At 38.7% G+C, this 16,600-nt stretch overlaps 1 protein-coding gene across 1 annotated transcript; it reads right to left on the bottom strand.

Annotated features, from left to right (window-relative positions):
- Window positions 1-2,600: 2,600 nt before the first annotated feature.
- On the bottom strand, window positions 2,601-11,238 carry LOC131981524 (proline-serine-threonine phosphatase-interacting protein 1-like). Its single transcript, XM_059345851.1, has 15 exons — window positions 11,067-11,238; window positions 9,933-10,033; window positions 9,491-9,565; window positions 8,006-8,040; window positions 7,787-7,893; window positions 7,301-7,363; window positions 7,000-7,092; window positions 6,398-6,443; window positions 6,210-6,289; window positions 5,735-5,833; window positions 4,353-4,449; window positions 4,097-4,193; window positions 3,745-3,824; window positions 2,925-3,040; window positions 2,601-2,741 (listed from the first exon to the last, which is right to left on the bottom strand). Exons 1-15 carry the CDS (start codon window positions 11,097-11,099, stop codon window positions 2,610-2,612), a joined length of 1,254 nt encoding a protein of 417 aa, XP_059201834.1. The 5' UTR covers window positions 11,100-11,238; the 3' UTR covers window positions 2,601-2,609.
- Window positions 11,239-16,600: the final 5,362 nt, after the last annotated feature.

Here is a 16,600-nt window from a genome sequence, read left to right as displayed (position 1 = left end):
CTTCATTGTTTAATTGTCATTTCATCCCCATGGTTTTACTTGAAAGAGGATATGTTACAAGTAAAACCATATACTAAGGTAATAATTCATCAGTCACATGAACAATATGAATGTTGAAACAGACAGCTGTGCCATGAGAGACATAGTTTCCCCAGTTATATGAACTTAATTTATGTACAGGAAGTACCCAGCTCATAAATGCACGCACAACAACACTGAAGAAATGCCGCATATAGAACCTGAGAGACACCAAACCATTTGCAAAGCCCTGCCTGCTGGCACCAGAAAAGGTATGGTTTCATAGGTACTGAATCATTTAGAAACAAGCAGTGCTGAACGGGCCCTCGCAGTACACGCGTGTCGGGGCATGCTGCCGTCAGGGTGTGTGTGTTACAGAGGCCAGTCTATACCACCCCTATGAATTTCATTTCCTTAAGTGTTGTAGTGTGGCCACGGTACCAAATATGAAATTAGACTGCCACTACAGTGCCAGCTAGGGGCCGATCAATAAAACCTTAAAGGGTTATCCTCTGGAGGGCATTGACAATAATTGTTTTGAAATACAAAAAAGTTTTGTATAATAATGCACAAACTATCCCTTTAATCCTCATACAGTTTGTGAAGGAGGACTCTTAACTGATATGTATAAGTTAGAAGAGGCAGGTAGCAATGGTGGAAAGTAACTATGTACATTTACTCAAGTACTGGACTTAAAGTAAAATTTTGAGGTAATTTTATGTACATTTTATGTAACTTTATACTTCTACTCCACTTCATTTTGAGACATATATTGTACTTTTTATTCCTCTACATTTAGCTGACAGCTTTAGTTACTTTTCAGGACAAGATTTAAAATGAAAAACATGATACATTTAAAATGATTACCCATTTTTATAAATTAAACCACTTAAAAGTTTATTAGGTAGTTAAAATGAGCGGAGTGGAGTCATTTCACAGTGTGGTATTAGTACTTTTACTGAAGTAAAGGATCTGAACACTTCTTCCACCACTGTCTTTTTTACTTCTTTACTATTTTTTTTACTTTTTTTTACATTTATTTTTTATTTTTATTATTATTATTTTTAAATTTATTTATTTATTTATTTTTTTTTAATTATTATTATTTTTTTATTTTTTTAATTATTATTTTTTCGCTTCTGCGCATGCGCAGCTTTTTGGCTTCTGCGCATGCGCGGCTTTTTCGCTTCTGCGCATGCGTGGATTTTGCGGTTCTGCGCATGCGCAGGCTTTTGTGGTTCTGCGTATGCGCGGCTTTCCTGGACACTGCGCAAAAAAACGCGCATGCGCAGAAGCGGAAAAGCCGCGCATGCGCAGAAGCGAAAAAAGAAGCGCCGAAAAAATAATAATAATAAAAATTGAAGAAAAATACATTGGAGCTTACTAGCGGCAGGAATATATGTATAAACTGAACCACTGGTAATAAAAAAAACAAAAACAATAACAGTTAATGTGTAGTCGTTTTCCAAGAAGTTAACTGCAAAGTTCGATAACCAGAGAAGACACATTTTTGTTCTCTGGGTATCAATTTTCCCCCCTAGAATTGCGAAATGGATGTTTTATTTCGAGGGACTGATATCTGGTCAAGAAAAGGCTTTCGGGACTTCAAGCATCTTTCTGAGAAGTTTATCAACGTGCTAACTTCATGGAAGAGCAAACATGGCGACCCAAATGGACAGGACAAGTGGAATTGAAGAGAACAGGTATGTGCCACACGCTTTATTATTATCACCAGTGTTAACTGAAATATGACATTTCTTTCCAACTTAAAACCTCACTGCTAACACCATATTTACTTGACTTAATTTAATGATAACTTGTATCACATCAAATCGAGTGCTGAATTAACCAACCAATGCAGCTTTATTTTGTAATCAATTAGGGATATATTTAGTAGTTATTTCTTTGTCTGGGGTCTGATGGTCACTGTTAAGATTGTTAATTAAAACAAAACAAAACAAAATATTATGTTGCCATGAAGACTTGCGCTATCACAATATTATTTGATCTACTATTGGCAACTGAAACTTGTTTTTGTTGCTTACATCAAACACCCGTTGAAAATATGACACATTCAGATAAAACAATATCAAGCCTTTCAAAAATTGTACATCCATATTTTCATCATCACATGCTTTATCATTCCTTAGTCATATGAGGCTGTACGGTACAATATAAGAGACATAAGTAGCAGTATCCGAGCTGTAAAACGCAAGAGGTTGCAGGGTTATGATGTATTTTTTTTATAATTAATTAATCATTAATAAATTATAGTTCCACTCTCTTTGCCTGATGAAGACTTTTCACAAGTAAATTGCTCAAATAACCTGCCACCTACTAAAAGATGCTCGATTTTTTAGTTATAAGTTACAAGTATACATTTGTGTGTGTGTGTGTGTGTGTGTGTTTGAATGTGTGGATGAAGTGGCATGTGTTTATGTTCATTTTGCGTCTTTGCAAGTTTGACATACTTCTATGCATATGTTTTGTTGTGTGACTGTGTGTGTTGTCATTCATCTGTGTGCATTTGTATGTCTGTGTGTGTGTGTGTGTGTGTGTGTGTGTGTGTGTGTGTGTGTGTGTATGTGTGTTCAGACTTTTCCCAGATAGTTTCCTGGCAGCAGTCCAGTCTGCCCATTCCTTGCTGCTGTCCACCAGCCATCTTCACCTTGTTCCAACACTTGCACCATGTCCCCTCTACTGACCGACAATTCATCTTCTTCCTGACCAGTCAATATGAACAAAGATGACAAAATGAGTTATAGTCACTAAAATACCTGAATACCTACATTATTTTTCAAAGGTAATGTTGTGTGTGATGGTACTCTATTGACTAACTATTGACAAACTGGGTTTCACACCCACCTATGTAACAGTATTGCAAATAGTACTAAATAATGAATCACCTGTGCATTATAGTCATAAAGTACAATGTAGCTGTCTTCATCAGTTGACACTGTGGCCAGTGGTGCTGCTTGCTGAAGGCCTGGTAGGGGTGCGTATCCATCATCTGAAATGTCAACTGAAGCCAGAGTGACAGAAAATTAAAAATGTTAACCTCTTTATGTTAACTTTATGTATACAATCCATATTGTTTGTGTACAACCCCAATTCCCAAAAAGTTGGGACATTGTCTAAAATGTAAATTAGAGAAAATCCAGTAGTTAGATAATCCTTTGTAACATATATTCAATTGCAAACTGTAGAAAATATATTAAAAATATATTTAACCTCTTAAAACCACCTGCCTTCCAGCAGGTACGGGTAGAGGCAGGGTTAGACCAAAAACGTGATGAAGTTTCAGTTGTGTTTTAGCCACATGCTAAACAAGCGGCTAACAAACAGCAGAAACTAGAATGAATTACCAAATGCGCCTCATACAAGTCTTTTGGCCTCACAGTTCTTCTATTTCAACTTTGGCTCGACAAGTTTTCTTGGTCTAATCCTAACCCTTCCCTTTACCCCTACTTGGCAGTTGGGTTTTAAAACTGATAAACTTTGTTCTGTATATACACTCTGAATTCTGAATTTCATACATTAATTTACGTTTCACACAGCTTCGCAACTTCTTTGGAATCAAGGTTGTAAACAGTGCATTGATATTCCAGTCAATTAAAATGTACAGTTAAATGATATGTCTTCATTTACACATTTATTTATTGTTAAATGTAAAACAGAAGTGTTCATTAGTGTAACAGAGATCTGACAAGTAAATGCAATACTTACTCTCACCAAAAGGTGTCAGTGCAGAGTTTTGAAGACTATTGACACTGATGTTAAAAGAACTTGAGAGCAGGGTAGAGTGCCTGAGAGGTCCAGTTGACGGGAGATGTTCCGGATATAAACAGAAATAGATTTAATAGAATAGGTTAAAATAACTGCTGTACGTAAAAAAATTGAACACATTGTTTTTTCTTTAATGTTCAAAACAGAGAAAGGTAGTGAAAAAAGATGAACCAGGGGGAGACAGTATTTTCTTATTGCCACAACAACCTGGCAGTATTCATGTGTTATACCCTGGCAGTTGTACATTAACAATGCTGTCTCCTACTGGTTCCTTCTGGGGATTGTGTCACACCTCATCATCATGTCTTCTCCTCCACCTGCAAAATGTGCCTGGCCGTTGCTGTCCCTGGACGTCTCAGTCTGGTAGAAGCTCTCAAACAATATGGGGTCTGTGAGAAGAAAAGATAAGCTGCTCTTTTGAGAAGTGAGGTCTTGTGTTGCTTTCGTCCTTGGCAGTAGCACTCAAAATCAGATGTCTTGTTATGGCACCTTTTCTCACAAATTAGCAGTTTTCTCGACAGGGGAAAGGACAATCTAAATGCTTTTACCTGGAGGCCTCGATCCTGTGCTTTTCATCCCTATGAAAAAGTTGTTGTCCGTGGTGATGTCACACTGTTCCAGTAGCTTCCTCACTTCCTCATTCAACTGAAAACAAGAGGCAGTTACCTTTGAAATCACACTGTTCTCGTAAAACTCAGTAGCTCAGTTAAGCTAAAGCAAAATAAAAGAGGAAGAAACTTGGCATGTGTGAAAGATGCTTTGGATAAATCATCAAATGGATGACAACATGTGTTTCTTCTTGCTGTCAAGAAAGAGTCTACATATCTACCCCATCTAGTCTCACCTAGTCGATGCATGCTGATGTTCAGCAGGTATAATGTTTACCATGCTCACTGCCTTAGTTTAATGTGTAAGCAGGCAAACATTTGCTAATGTTGTGATGTCCTTCAAAAAATTCCCCCATAGGTCGTTTTTACAGCTTATTACGACCCATATCAGCATTTATTGTTCGCTGGCAACTTCTTGCCGAAGTATTAAGAAGAAGACTGGAGCAAAGCAGGAATTCGGTTGACGTAGTATAAAAGTATCAAAGTCTGCGGACGGAGGAGGTCGGGGTGCAGGTGGGTCAAGCAAACTGCAGATTAAACTGCATGAGTAAAAGAGACGTCTGTAATACTGTTGACAGGACACCTCGGACTAAAGACAAGGTCAATAATTAGACCTTTCTATCATTTGTTTTTAATCCATGGAGGTTTTATGTTTGAAAAACTTTCCTCAGGCTGAAATAAGTGATTTAGGAATCTATGATGTCATCACATGTTAAGTCTATCTGCTGAGCTGTAACTCGTGGGCGGGTCCAGTGGGAAAAAGACTACTGTGCTATTCAGTGGCTAACGCGGAAGTAAACCAGCAAGCTAGAAAACTTTTTTGGTGTATGAGTCAGGCGAGAAATAGAGACATAGACAGAGACAATCACGCTCTCATTCACACCTACGGGCAATTTAGAGTCACCAATAAAACCTAAGTGCATGTTTTTGGACAATGAGAGGAGTATCCGGTGAGAACCCACGCTGACATGAGGAGAACATCTAAACTCCACACAGAAGAGACATCCACGCCTAAACCGAAGCTACAGCTCTTTTATTAACCACGTTTTTCAGGTGTTTACATTTTAGGTATGAGGGCATGTTGATCTCATGCTATAGGGACAAACAACCTTTGATCATTTTGGTTGAACGACTTGACATTGCAAAGCTGCTTAATTTCATATAATAGAATGCTTCTTAAATGTAATTTGTTTATGCGTTTTGAACCTGTGCCTAAACTAAAAAGAATGCATTTAGGTGAGACACTGATCCCAAACTGACCCAGAGGGTTACATTAAGTTTGTCTCCATTCAAAAGTTTAAAGATAAAGAAAGTGAGCTCACCTCATCGTCTTTCACACACTGCATTGAGAAATGATTGCAGTGGTCCCAAATAGCACACCTGAGCAAGCTGATGCGATCTCCTTCCATCTGCTGGAACACCTGAGAGACATGTTCAAATCAGTCATTTACAGAGACGTGATTGTTTTCTTTCACTTTGTGTCCGTCACTTTTACCTTGTCAGCTGCATCACTGCAAACCAGCAGTATCATCTCAGTATATTAGGAAAGACTGACATGCCAATTGTAATGTACTTTATAAAAGCTGAAAGAGAACTTTATTTGTATGATGAAGCATTTCAGCCAGTGGGTGTGTTGTTCCATTTTAGGTTGCTCCAAGTGTATGGTGCTATGAGTGAAATCATAGTTGCAGATAAAGGGGATGTGGTGTGAGGTATAGTTTGTGTGGTTAGAAGCCCTTGTTCTGGGTTATTAGACAGCAGTGCTTGTAATATACTATAGTAATACAGTCCACCTACCTCACAGGTGCTTCTGTGTGTTTCTTCCCAGTCCTGACGGACACTTTCTAGCTGTACAATGTTGGTAAAGTACAACTTTTCTGTGAGAGATCAGAGTATCATTAGAAATGGTTAGTTAGAAATGAAACACAAATGTATGCAGGTTATAAATAGAAATGATAGAGTTGAAATGTGTTTCTGGGTCACACCTGCTTCACTGGCTCCCTGCCTGCAATGTTTGGCTCTGTGGCGTACCTGTGACACCAACATTACACAGGAAGTGACGCGTATGACCATTATTGGGGCAAGCTCACTATTCAAACTGGACAGACTCTATCACATTAAACCTTCATAATCATCATAACATCAGGCCAAAACATGTTAGATATGTTGAACAGATTAGAAGAAGATTACTTTATTAATCCCACAATGGGGAAATTCAACCTCTGCATTTAATACATCCTTTTTTACACACAAGTGAACACACCATGCAAGGAGCAGTGGGCAGCACATTACTTTTACATCTTTTCCTGAATATACAAAAGTTATATATAATATAATTATGATGATTGGGGATTTGTGTAAGGTTGAATGTACTTTGAGTAGCACTTGAAAATTCAGTTCCTCCTTGCTAGATGTTGCAATTGCATGCCTGTGCACAACTGCAGAAAAGTCCCACCACTACTGTTGACCTGCTGTCAACTGGAAACTTGCAGTACAGGCTGCAAAGCCAAATGTGTTTAAAACTCTTTAAACTGCAAAGTGGTCTGACATTATATTAATCATAAGGTAGCTCATTCAGTTTTTGTACCTTTTCAGAGTTTTTCGATGTAACATTAGTCTTCTCAGCCCCCTGTTCTGCCTCGTCTGCCTCCCTGCATCTCAGCTCGTAGTTCTTTTTAGACTTGGACAGACAGAAACCGAAACCACTTAGTTCCACCAAAAGACAGGAAGGGCTGTAATGTGCGCTGTTTATGTGAAATGATGGTCGTACTGTATGCACTATTCCAACAAGGCAGTTTATTTACAATGAGAAAACTAGCCATGTTTGATTTCTGGATTAAATTAAAAAATGTACTAATTTAAAGGATATGAGCTGTAGCTGGTCATACCTCCATGGTCCTCTTGTACAAAGAAACCTTTTTCTTCTGAACCTTCTCCATGATGCTTTGAAACTATAAAAAGAAACAGAAGTGTCAAAATATGTACATCTAACATGTAATGTTTTTTTTTGCTGTGCATATAACTTTTTACATTTATATCCCACAAATTCATAAAATACTGCAAAAAAACTTCAAACAAAAGGAACCAGACTTATTTCTAAGGAAATGGAAGGAAATGCAGAAATAAGTTTTTCAGCTTCCCCAGTGATAGGGGATATGTGTACACATTCATTTCTTGGCCATTATTTGGCTTTGTAAACATGTATTACCTTCAAATTGATTTAAATGACGGTAACATACAATCTGCAAACAGGTAGACAAAAATAATCTGTATGTGCCTCAAGCTAGAGGAAGCCATCACATTATGTTTGTCATGGCAATGAAACCTCACCTCGACAGTAAGTCAAGTGTTAAGCAAGACAAACGGCCCAGTACCTTCTTCCTCTGCTCTTTCTGCCGCTCTCTGAATGTCTCAATCTTTTTCACCTCCTCTTTCAATATATCAGACAGCTGGATGTGAAAGTTACCGATGTTCTCAATTTCTGCAGCCAAAAACAGCAAAATAAAGCAATTCATCACTTCATACACTAATAACAGCAATCGCAGCAGTATTTAGTGCTTTGGTAGGATTCGTTCATGACTGGATGAACTTACGTGTTTTAAGTAGTTCAAAGGAAGCTTTTAAGGTGCTGGAAAAACAGACCAGAGATAATTCAGTGCATTTTTTGTCAGGCACAAGATCTTTTCACACATAGAACAATAAACATTTGTCACACAAATGTTTAAAATTCATCCAGGGCTGTCACTGAATCTCTCTCTTTTTTTTTTTTTAAATGAATTTGTTCCTTCCTGTTCCTTTGCAAGAAAACGCTGACTGCTGGTGACTAAACATGTTTACTAAAGTACTTGGGTACAAAGTGCATCATGGTCACCTCTAGGGATGCACTTATCTGATATTCAGTACTGATATTGGGGCGATGTAGGCCAAAATCATTGTATCGGATATCGGAAGGAAAAAACGTATAGTCCGATCCATAAGTCTAAACTATCATGTAGATGCTTTGCTAAACTTCGGGCGAGCGGCCTCTCACCGAGAGAGGTGAGCAGCTTGTGTCACGTGTTAGTGTTATATTGAGGTACTGTTGTGGGCAATGTATTTCTTCCTTTAGGGGAGTAGCTGTTTCACAGTTTGAGCATGATGTGTTTTTTAGATGGCCAAGTTTAGCAAAGGGAGTTCTGAAACATTTTTTGAACAGCTTAGTTGTTTAACGGAAAAAGACAGTATCTGATTGATACTTAAGGTATCGGTACTGTATCGGTTTCAGACTTGAAAAAGTGGTATTTTAGCATCCCGAGTCACCTCACTGGTGTTTGCTATAAAATGGGGAATTGTGGCTCATTAATTTACCCATGACATACTAAGACAGCATGTTGATTCAAACCCTACCATCCATACTTCTCACCTTCTGTTTGTTATAAAAAATATCACATATAGGTGTAAAATCTCATTGGTTTTAATGTCCCAAATGTATTTTCTTATGGTTATGGAGCTATATACTTTTGTTATGACACCTTTCTCTCAGCTCTGTAGCAGGGGGCTGACATAATAGAGAACAGGAAACTGGCCACTTATATAGATCGGTGGTGCGCGTGCCAACCCACACACACACACACACACACACACACACACACACACACCACACATCCATATACAATCTCTTTTTCTCTCTGTCTGTCTGACAGAGAGACAAATGTGTGTATCTTCTAAAATTAATATATGACTCATAGACGCCTGACTGATGCTTTATATGTTGTAGGTCAGTTTCAATCAGCATTTAACTTAACACAAAAATTAAAATGTGACAATTTCATTATGTCATATTCACACACCAAGTCTACATAACATATGAAAGATTAGATAATATAAGATAATAAGATAATTGCGTATCTCTTTTTTTATTAAATAACTAGAAAAAGACAACAGATAAAATGTTCAAACTGACTGAAATGTTTTGTTTTTGTAAATATACACTTTGATACAACACAGTAGATTGTGGGTATAATACAGTGAGTATATTATTGCCATACTGTACTGTGTGTTATAATATTGATCTCAGTCATCAGACTGTCTGTTTTTACCTGATCTCTGTGTGTCCTGCAGCTTTGCGAGCAATAGTCACCAGCTCCTTCCCATACTTCTCCTCTGCTAGTGCCCTGTGCAGCATGAACACACATCATTACACTGCAGCCCACAATTGTTGTGTTTTAGTTTGAAACATCACCTTGGACTTTGAGAAACTGGAACGGACACTTTTCACTATTTTGTGATGTTTTTTGACCAGACAACTAATCGATAAAATGATTAAATGGGAAGAACAATGGATTAATAAAAAAATGTTCTACTCATTAAATTGGCCACTGTACTAAACCTCAATTGTCAAACTGTTGATCTGTTGTGATGTAAATGAGTGGTTTACTTAGATCTATATTTGGGTTATGTTGTCTTGGTGTTAACTGCACAATAATCACAGAAAATAGGAATTTCCCAAATCAGCAAGTTTTGGTTTCAGAGAAACGCTACCTCATTTTTAAAAGCTCCTCCATGTCTTTGCACATTTGTCTTCCATCTCGCAGCCTTTGGATGACAGCGTCATACCCAGCGTGACAAGTGAAATCTGCCCCCTGTATGGACATAGATGAAGCTTAGAGAAATACTGCAATGAACAGCATTGCTCAACAAATGTTACAACATGTCCTTGAGTCAATCCTGGACTCAGTATGTGGTCAAAATGCAGAACTAGCAACATGCAAAAAAAATGTTCGATGTGACATGACAACATACTCAGTACTTCATGAAACTGCCCTTGATAAGAAGAACAACCTATTAATAGGTTGTTCGACACATGACAATGACTTGAACACTGAGGGAGCTAGCACAGAATATGGCGGATTTCTGAACTGTAAAACTCACTAGGACTGCTGTCTTGGCTAAGTGAGCTAAACACTGGTATAACTTAACATTTTTCCTCTAAACTCTAAATGTGGGCCTCGACTGCAGATGGCTGGTACAAGTTAAAATACACACCAGTAGCTAAAATACTTCCGTGCAAGTAAAAGTCCTGCATTCAAAACTTTAAGTAAAAGTATTTGCAAACTATAAGTATCCAAAGTATAAGTACTGTTTGTGCAGTGGTAGGTTGTCAGTGTTTTAGGTTTATATATGGTGTTTTGGGGATTAATATTATTGCAGCACGAATGTGTATGTGGCATTTTGTGGCTGTAGATTTTTAGGCTGTGCTCATTTTAGTCATTTATATTCTGTCGGGTAGTTTAATCTACAGCAAGGCATCATAATCATAATCTCATAATCATGATAATATTCAAAGATCATATGTTTGTGGTGTCGCTGTCCTGTGGTAACCATGTATCTCTAAAAAATCAGAAAAACAGCCCTTTTTTGTTTCACCTCATAAAGGAATATGTTACATATATATATAAAATACTTGATCCTTTAGTTCATCAAAAAAATTCAAATTCACTACATTTGAAAATGCTTGGTTTTCACTGGACAGAAGGGGTACAAAAATCAGCTTGACAGTAGATTGAAAAGTATAAAGTTGCATGAAATGCAAATACTTAAAAAGTTAATTCATGATTGTAAAGATACCAGTGACCACTTAATAAGCAAAGCATGAGAGCACAAAAATAGCCTTACCCAGAAAGCATCTTTAAACATCAGAGGCGTCATCTCAGTTGTTACTTCCTCCAAGTAAACACAGCTGTCTACCTCGCTGTCAACTTCTTAAACGGGCTTCTCTCTAAAGTTAAACACTCACTAACAATTTAAATGAAGTTGTTGAAGGTTATGGAGTACTTGTCCGAGTAAACTGTGTTCAAAACCTGAATGTCAAGTGAGTCATTTCAAAAGAGGAAGAGCCTCTGTCCCATGATGTCACTGACCACAGGCAACTCAGCCCATGTGCAAGACAACTTGTCTTTCACTATCAATTGGGGCATAAGCCTGAATGTGTACTTCAAAGGCTATGTTAAACATGCCAGCATATACTTTATAAAGTAGGTTTCTGTTTCGATAATGTACTCTGTCAAGGCTGACTCTGTATGTGTGTGATAGAATCTGATAGCTGCAGATCAACATTTTGTTGTGGTTTGGTCATTTACAGTGACAAACTCACACAGTCATACAGTATGGTTTCAGTCTCAGCTGTTGTGAGTTATACTGACACTGGTGGCTGAAGTTAAATAGTTGCCATCAAGCACCTAGAGTAGTCATGTTGTATGATAAATATGACATATCTTAGTCAAATTATTATGACACTTTACAAATATTTGAATGATAGGTTACTATTAGTTGTATCGTTTGTCTTGTTCCTTATTTCTTTATTTATCCTTTTATTCTTATTGCAACTTAAAATGAGTTTAATTATTTGAATGTTTTCAATATGTTTGATCATAAGTCTGAATAATCATTCTTTCCTTCTTAAAGCTTTGTTGTTACATACAAACATTTTCATCTCACTTTGGTTTTGTACATCCCCATAATCACCACAAGGGGGAGACACAGACCTTTCTAAAACATATCAAACGAACCCATTATTGAAGTATTGCAAAGGATCAAACTCTCCGATCTCACAGAGTCAGTAGTTCTTAAATCTCCACAGGGGGTTAAAACATAAAATCCCAAATCTCTCAATCCAGTTGAGATTAATACAAATCTGTGCCCCAGGCAACTCTTCGGGCAGACATGGAGACACGTGAATGAGCACTTAGGAGATTTTTATTGATTTTCAAAGTGAGGAGCAGAACAGACTGTGGTGTCTCTCACCAGTCGCTCAATGAGATGTGTGAAAATCTTTCTCTTACAAAGCTGGCTGATCATTTTGTCACACACCTAACAGCATGTTAAAGGGACAGTACAAATCAATGCAGCCCACTGAGAATAATAGATGGTAGCCTTTTACTGGTTTTCTCTGCCTTAGCTACAATTTTGCATATTCTGCACTAGCAAGATGTGTTTGTTTTATTGACTAACTGGACAGATATATCTTCTTTTGGATGATCTATTCAAGACCTACACCATTGTCCTGGTAAAAACAATTTTTCTCCTAAACAGATTCTTTGTGAATTAAAAACAGGTCTGTTTTCATTTATATTTTTGGCTGAAATCACACAAATATTCAGCCGTATATGCATTTGAACTTATCAACTACCTGTTAATTGGTTAATCAAGGCTCCCGCTCTGTCTGTGAGTTTCCCCTCACTCACTCACTACAGTGGCATCCAGTGGCTGAGTGCCAGGAGCAGTTACTGGAGCTGAGTAGACATCGACTGGCTAGAAATCAACAAAGTTTGTATATGTTGATTGTTTTTATAACCACGCCCACTGTAGCGACTGAGAGGAATCTGCATGTCGCAACACAAACAGACTGACCAATCAATGTGGATGCAGTTCATGCATTTAAAGCACATACAGTGGGTTATTTGTGAGATTTTAACAGCTCTCTATGCAGAAAACACTTTCCCAAACGCGACAAGAAGTTGATTTGAGTTGATGCATAAAAAAATGCATGGGTTTCTGTGAGACCTGTCTCCCTCCCTCAGTGTGGATAAACACATTTAATAGAATGAAATCTTAACAGAAATGACTATTTTTGGTTGAACACTTTGCTAAAACTGAAACATGAAATGAAAAAGTAAAAAGCTTACCTTTTTTTTTTTTTTACTTAAAAAGCTATATATCTCCCATTTAAACAAAAATAATTAAGGAAAAAAGGAGCAGTAAGTAATGTCTCTTTAGACATAAATAATTAATATATCCATTTGTGTGTGTGTGTGTGTGTGTGTGTGTGTGTGTCTGCAAGTTGATGAGTGTGACAGGCAGTCAAGGAGGAAAAGATATGCTCAGGTGACAGTGACAGCCCGGCTGATATGGGATTTTTTTAAATGATAAGGATTTGAGGAGAAAAATTAATTGATACTGATATGGTGGCTGGTATGGTTTTTAGCTGGAATGAAAATAGATTTTTTTCTTTGGGGATTGTGCAACAAATTTTGCACTGATAGTACAATGCAAAGGCTGAATTCTTAACAAATAAAGTTATTGAAGTATATTTAACAGTAATTTATGTTTTCATTAGTCAGTGCTGACTATTTATATAAAGAAGAAATAAAAGGGTGAAACAATTCAGTTTACCCACTTGGAAAACCAAACACATCCACCCTTTAGAGTGGAGATAATCCTCCCAGACTAGAGAGTGAGTTTTCAAGTGGAGATGACTGAATCCGTGGTGCTTGGCCTTCGCTGTAACCCCGTTTGAGGCCTCTAATGGAGGGACAAGCTCTGGGAATCAGCTGTGCTGCCAGGGTTTGAACACACCATCACACACCAGGGTTTCACCACACACGCACACGCACGCACACACACGCACATACACATATACACTTAAGTTTCCTCACGCTCTCTCACTCGTTTTCTCTCTCTCCCTCACACTCCCCGGAGTGGCAGTTATTGAACTGTGACAAACGAGCCGTGTCAGACCAGCCCCCCTACCTGGGGGATTGGCTAAATGACCTTTCCATTACCCAACCACTGCTGTATTCCCCCTCCACAGATAGAGTTACACACACAGCCACAAAGCCCATTTGCCAGGACCAGTGTCACTGTCGCTGCCATTAGCCACTACATCTCTCTGTTCGTCTTTATTTTATTTTATTTTATTTTTCATTTTAAGCCCGCAGATTGTCTGAGCTGCAAAACATACAGTATTTATGTTTGTTGTGTGTGCCTATATTCCTGTCAGTAGTGTGGGTCTGGACCATGTGTGCATGCTGAGTGATACACACGTGATGTCAGTAGCAGCTTGTGCATGGATGCTTGGGTTTCTGCACATGTGTGGGTTATCAGCGTGTGTATGTGTGTGAGTGAGAGCTTGCAGAGTGTGTGACTTAACTGGTTTTCACACATTTTCCAACCTCCATAGTTGCTAATCCCTTGTTGACCATTGGCACTAGCCTTGGATCTCACCAGATACTTTAGGGAACATGTCTGAGGAAAAGAATGTAGAGGGGGATGAGAGGAGAGGAGTGGAGTGGAAACGTGCAGAAGAAGTGGAGAGGATGAGGAGGGAGATGAAGTAAGGAGGAGAGTGAAGGATCAGGGCGAGAGGAGTAAAAAAGAGAGGCTCTGAAGTGAAGAGGACGGAGTGTAGCCTCTAGCACGCTGCTGCTGTCTGTTGGAGAGGAATGCAATGAAGTGAGTCCTTGGCCACATTAGTGGGAACCTGTTAGGAAGCTGACAGATGGAGAGATAATGATGTGTAGGCACAAGGGCAGGGCCTGTAGTTGTGAGTGAGGTGATCTGTAGTGGCTGTCATAATACAGCTGAAAACCAACAGCTGAGGGAGGCGGGAAGAAGAACAAGGAGGAGGAGAGGAAAAAGCAGAATCACGCTCACCCCAGAGAGTGAGCGCGGGGGGGCTTTCTCACGTTTGATCTACGCAGGGCTTTGAATGAAACATTTATTAGCTGTCTTAATCCTCAGCATTACTGCTAAGAACTCAAGTGTTAATCAATTTGATCCTCATGTGTGTGTTATTCCCTGATGTGATTCTCTGGACACTGGGAAGACCACAGTACGGACACACACAGGCATACACACACGCCTGTCTATGCATGTTTGTGTGGATTGTCCTTTGTATTAATATTTAAACAGCACTGATGTCACATAATACGATCATGGCCATGTTTCTGTTTATTTGATGATCTCGAAATGCACTTATATGTTGGTTAAAAAAAGAAAGGGGATTGTGTGTGTGAGGGCTTGCATGCATGTATGTCTGTGCACTGGAGTTGTGTACTCGTGGTGACCCCTGAAAAAAGTGATGCGTGCCACAGGCAATTCCCCCTCCGTCCATGGTCCGCTCAACAGACTGGCTTTTGGTGTTTCACTAATTCACCCAGCGGCTGTACTATCCACAGGGATGCACCCTGTCCTCCTCACCTGCCCCCACGACCTCCCTTTTTTTTTCTTCCTCTTTCCTTACATATCCTCATTTTTTTTCACCTTCCTCTCCCCATTTCATCATCCCCCTCTCACCTCCCTCATCCTCTCCTCTCTCACTCCCCCTTTTCCTCTCACTCTTCCTGTTCATGTTTCTAGTCCTGCAGGCTAACACATGCGGCCACTCCGTCTGGACCAGCGCCCTTCTTTGCTTTGTAGTTTCATCTTCAAAGAGTACAAATGGATTTTTTAAAGTGTGTCTATGCGTGTGGGCATGCGTGAAGGTGTGTGCGGGGTTGGTTTATGTTTGCTCAGTGGAAGATAATGGACTGTGTGCGTGTGTGTGTGTGTGTGTGCGCGTGCGCGCACACATACTAACCTTTGTGTGTTTGTTTGTTAGGTTCAAAGGGCTATAAAGTGGAAAGTGGCCCGTGATTTGACATACTGATAAAAGGTATCAGGTTTGTTTTCTTTGATTGGGATTGGGTGTACGTTTCACCTTAAGGTGCCAGCCACAATCTCATTCATACATGTACAAGTTTGAACTTGCGCTACAAGATGATGTAGGGCCGTTTAGATATAGTAAGTTGGGACTCAGGTTTAACATCACTTTATATGCCTTTTTTAAAATTATATCACATCAGAATGAATAATCTTTGACCATTTCAAATATATATTGACAGAGCTTTAAAGAATAAAGCCATATTTGTTACTTATTAAAGATAAGTTAATGTCAACTTCAGAATCAGGATAATCATTACTCTCATTAAATTCAGTTTCAATGACATTTCATTTAATAAAACATGATTAAATAGATCAGAAGCAGCAAAAAGGCATTGACCGTATGTCAAAGGATTCGAGAAAAAACAGACAAAGTAAGAGATCTAGGAGCAGAGAGCTGAGCCGCTGCATCTGCACACACTGCAATCTTGAAATGCAACAACATTTTCTTGAATCTAACAAAAATGTTAAATTTTCTTTGGGGAGGGCATCTAAACGCCCCACTAAATATTTGCACCTTAGTCTTCTGTAAGCTTTATACGTAGATATCAGTTGTATGTTAAAACATTTTAACCCCTAGTCATTTGCCAATTGGACTGTTGGGTAGATTCCTACCGGTCACTCCAACTTGCAGCAGGAGACTTCTGGACTTTGAATAATGTGCCTGAGGACACTGGGATGCATAAATCTGTTCCACGTCTTAATTTTCACGACTTGATTGAGCTTTAATG

This window comes from Centropristis striata, chromosome 2, assembly GCF_030273125.1.
Source record: "Centropristis striata isolate RG_2023a ecotype Rhode Island chromosome 2, C.striata_1.0, whole genome shotgun sequence".
In the NCBI taxonomy this organism is placed as follows: domain Eukaryota; kingdom Metazoa; phylum Chordata; class Actinopteri; order Perciformes; family Serranidae; genus Centropristis; species Centropristis striata.
This window is presented reverse-complemented; position numbering and strand designations above follow the sequence as displayed.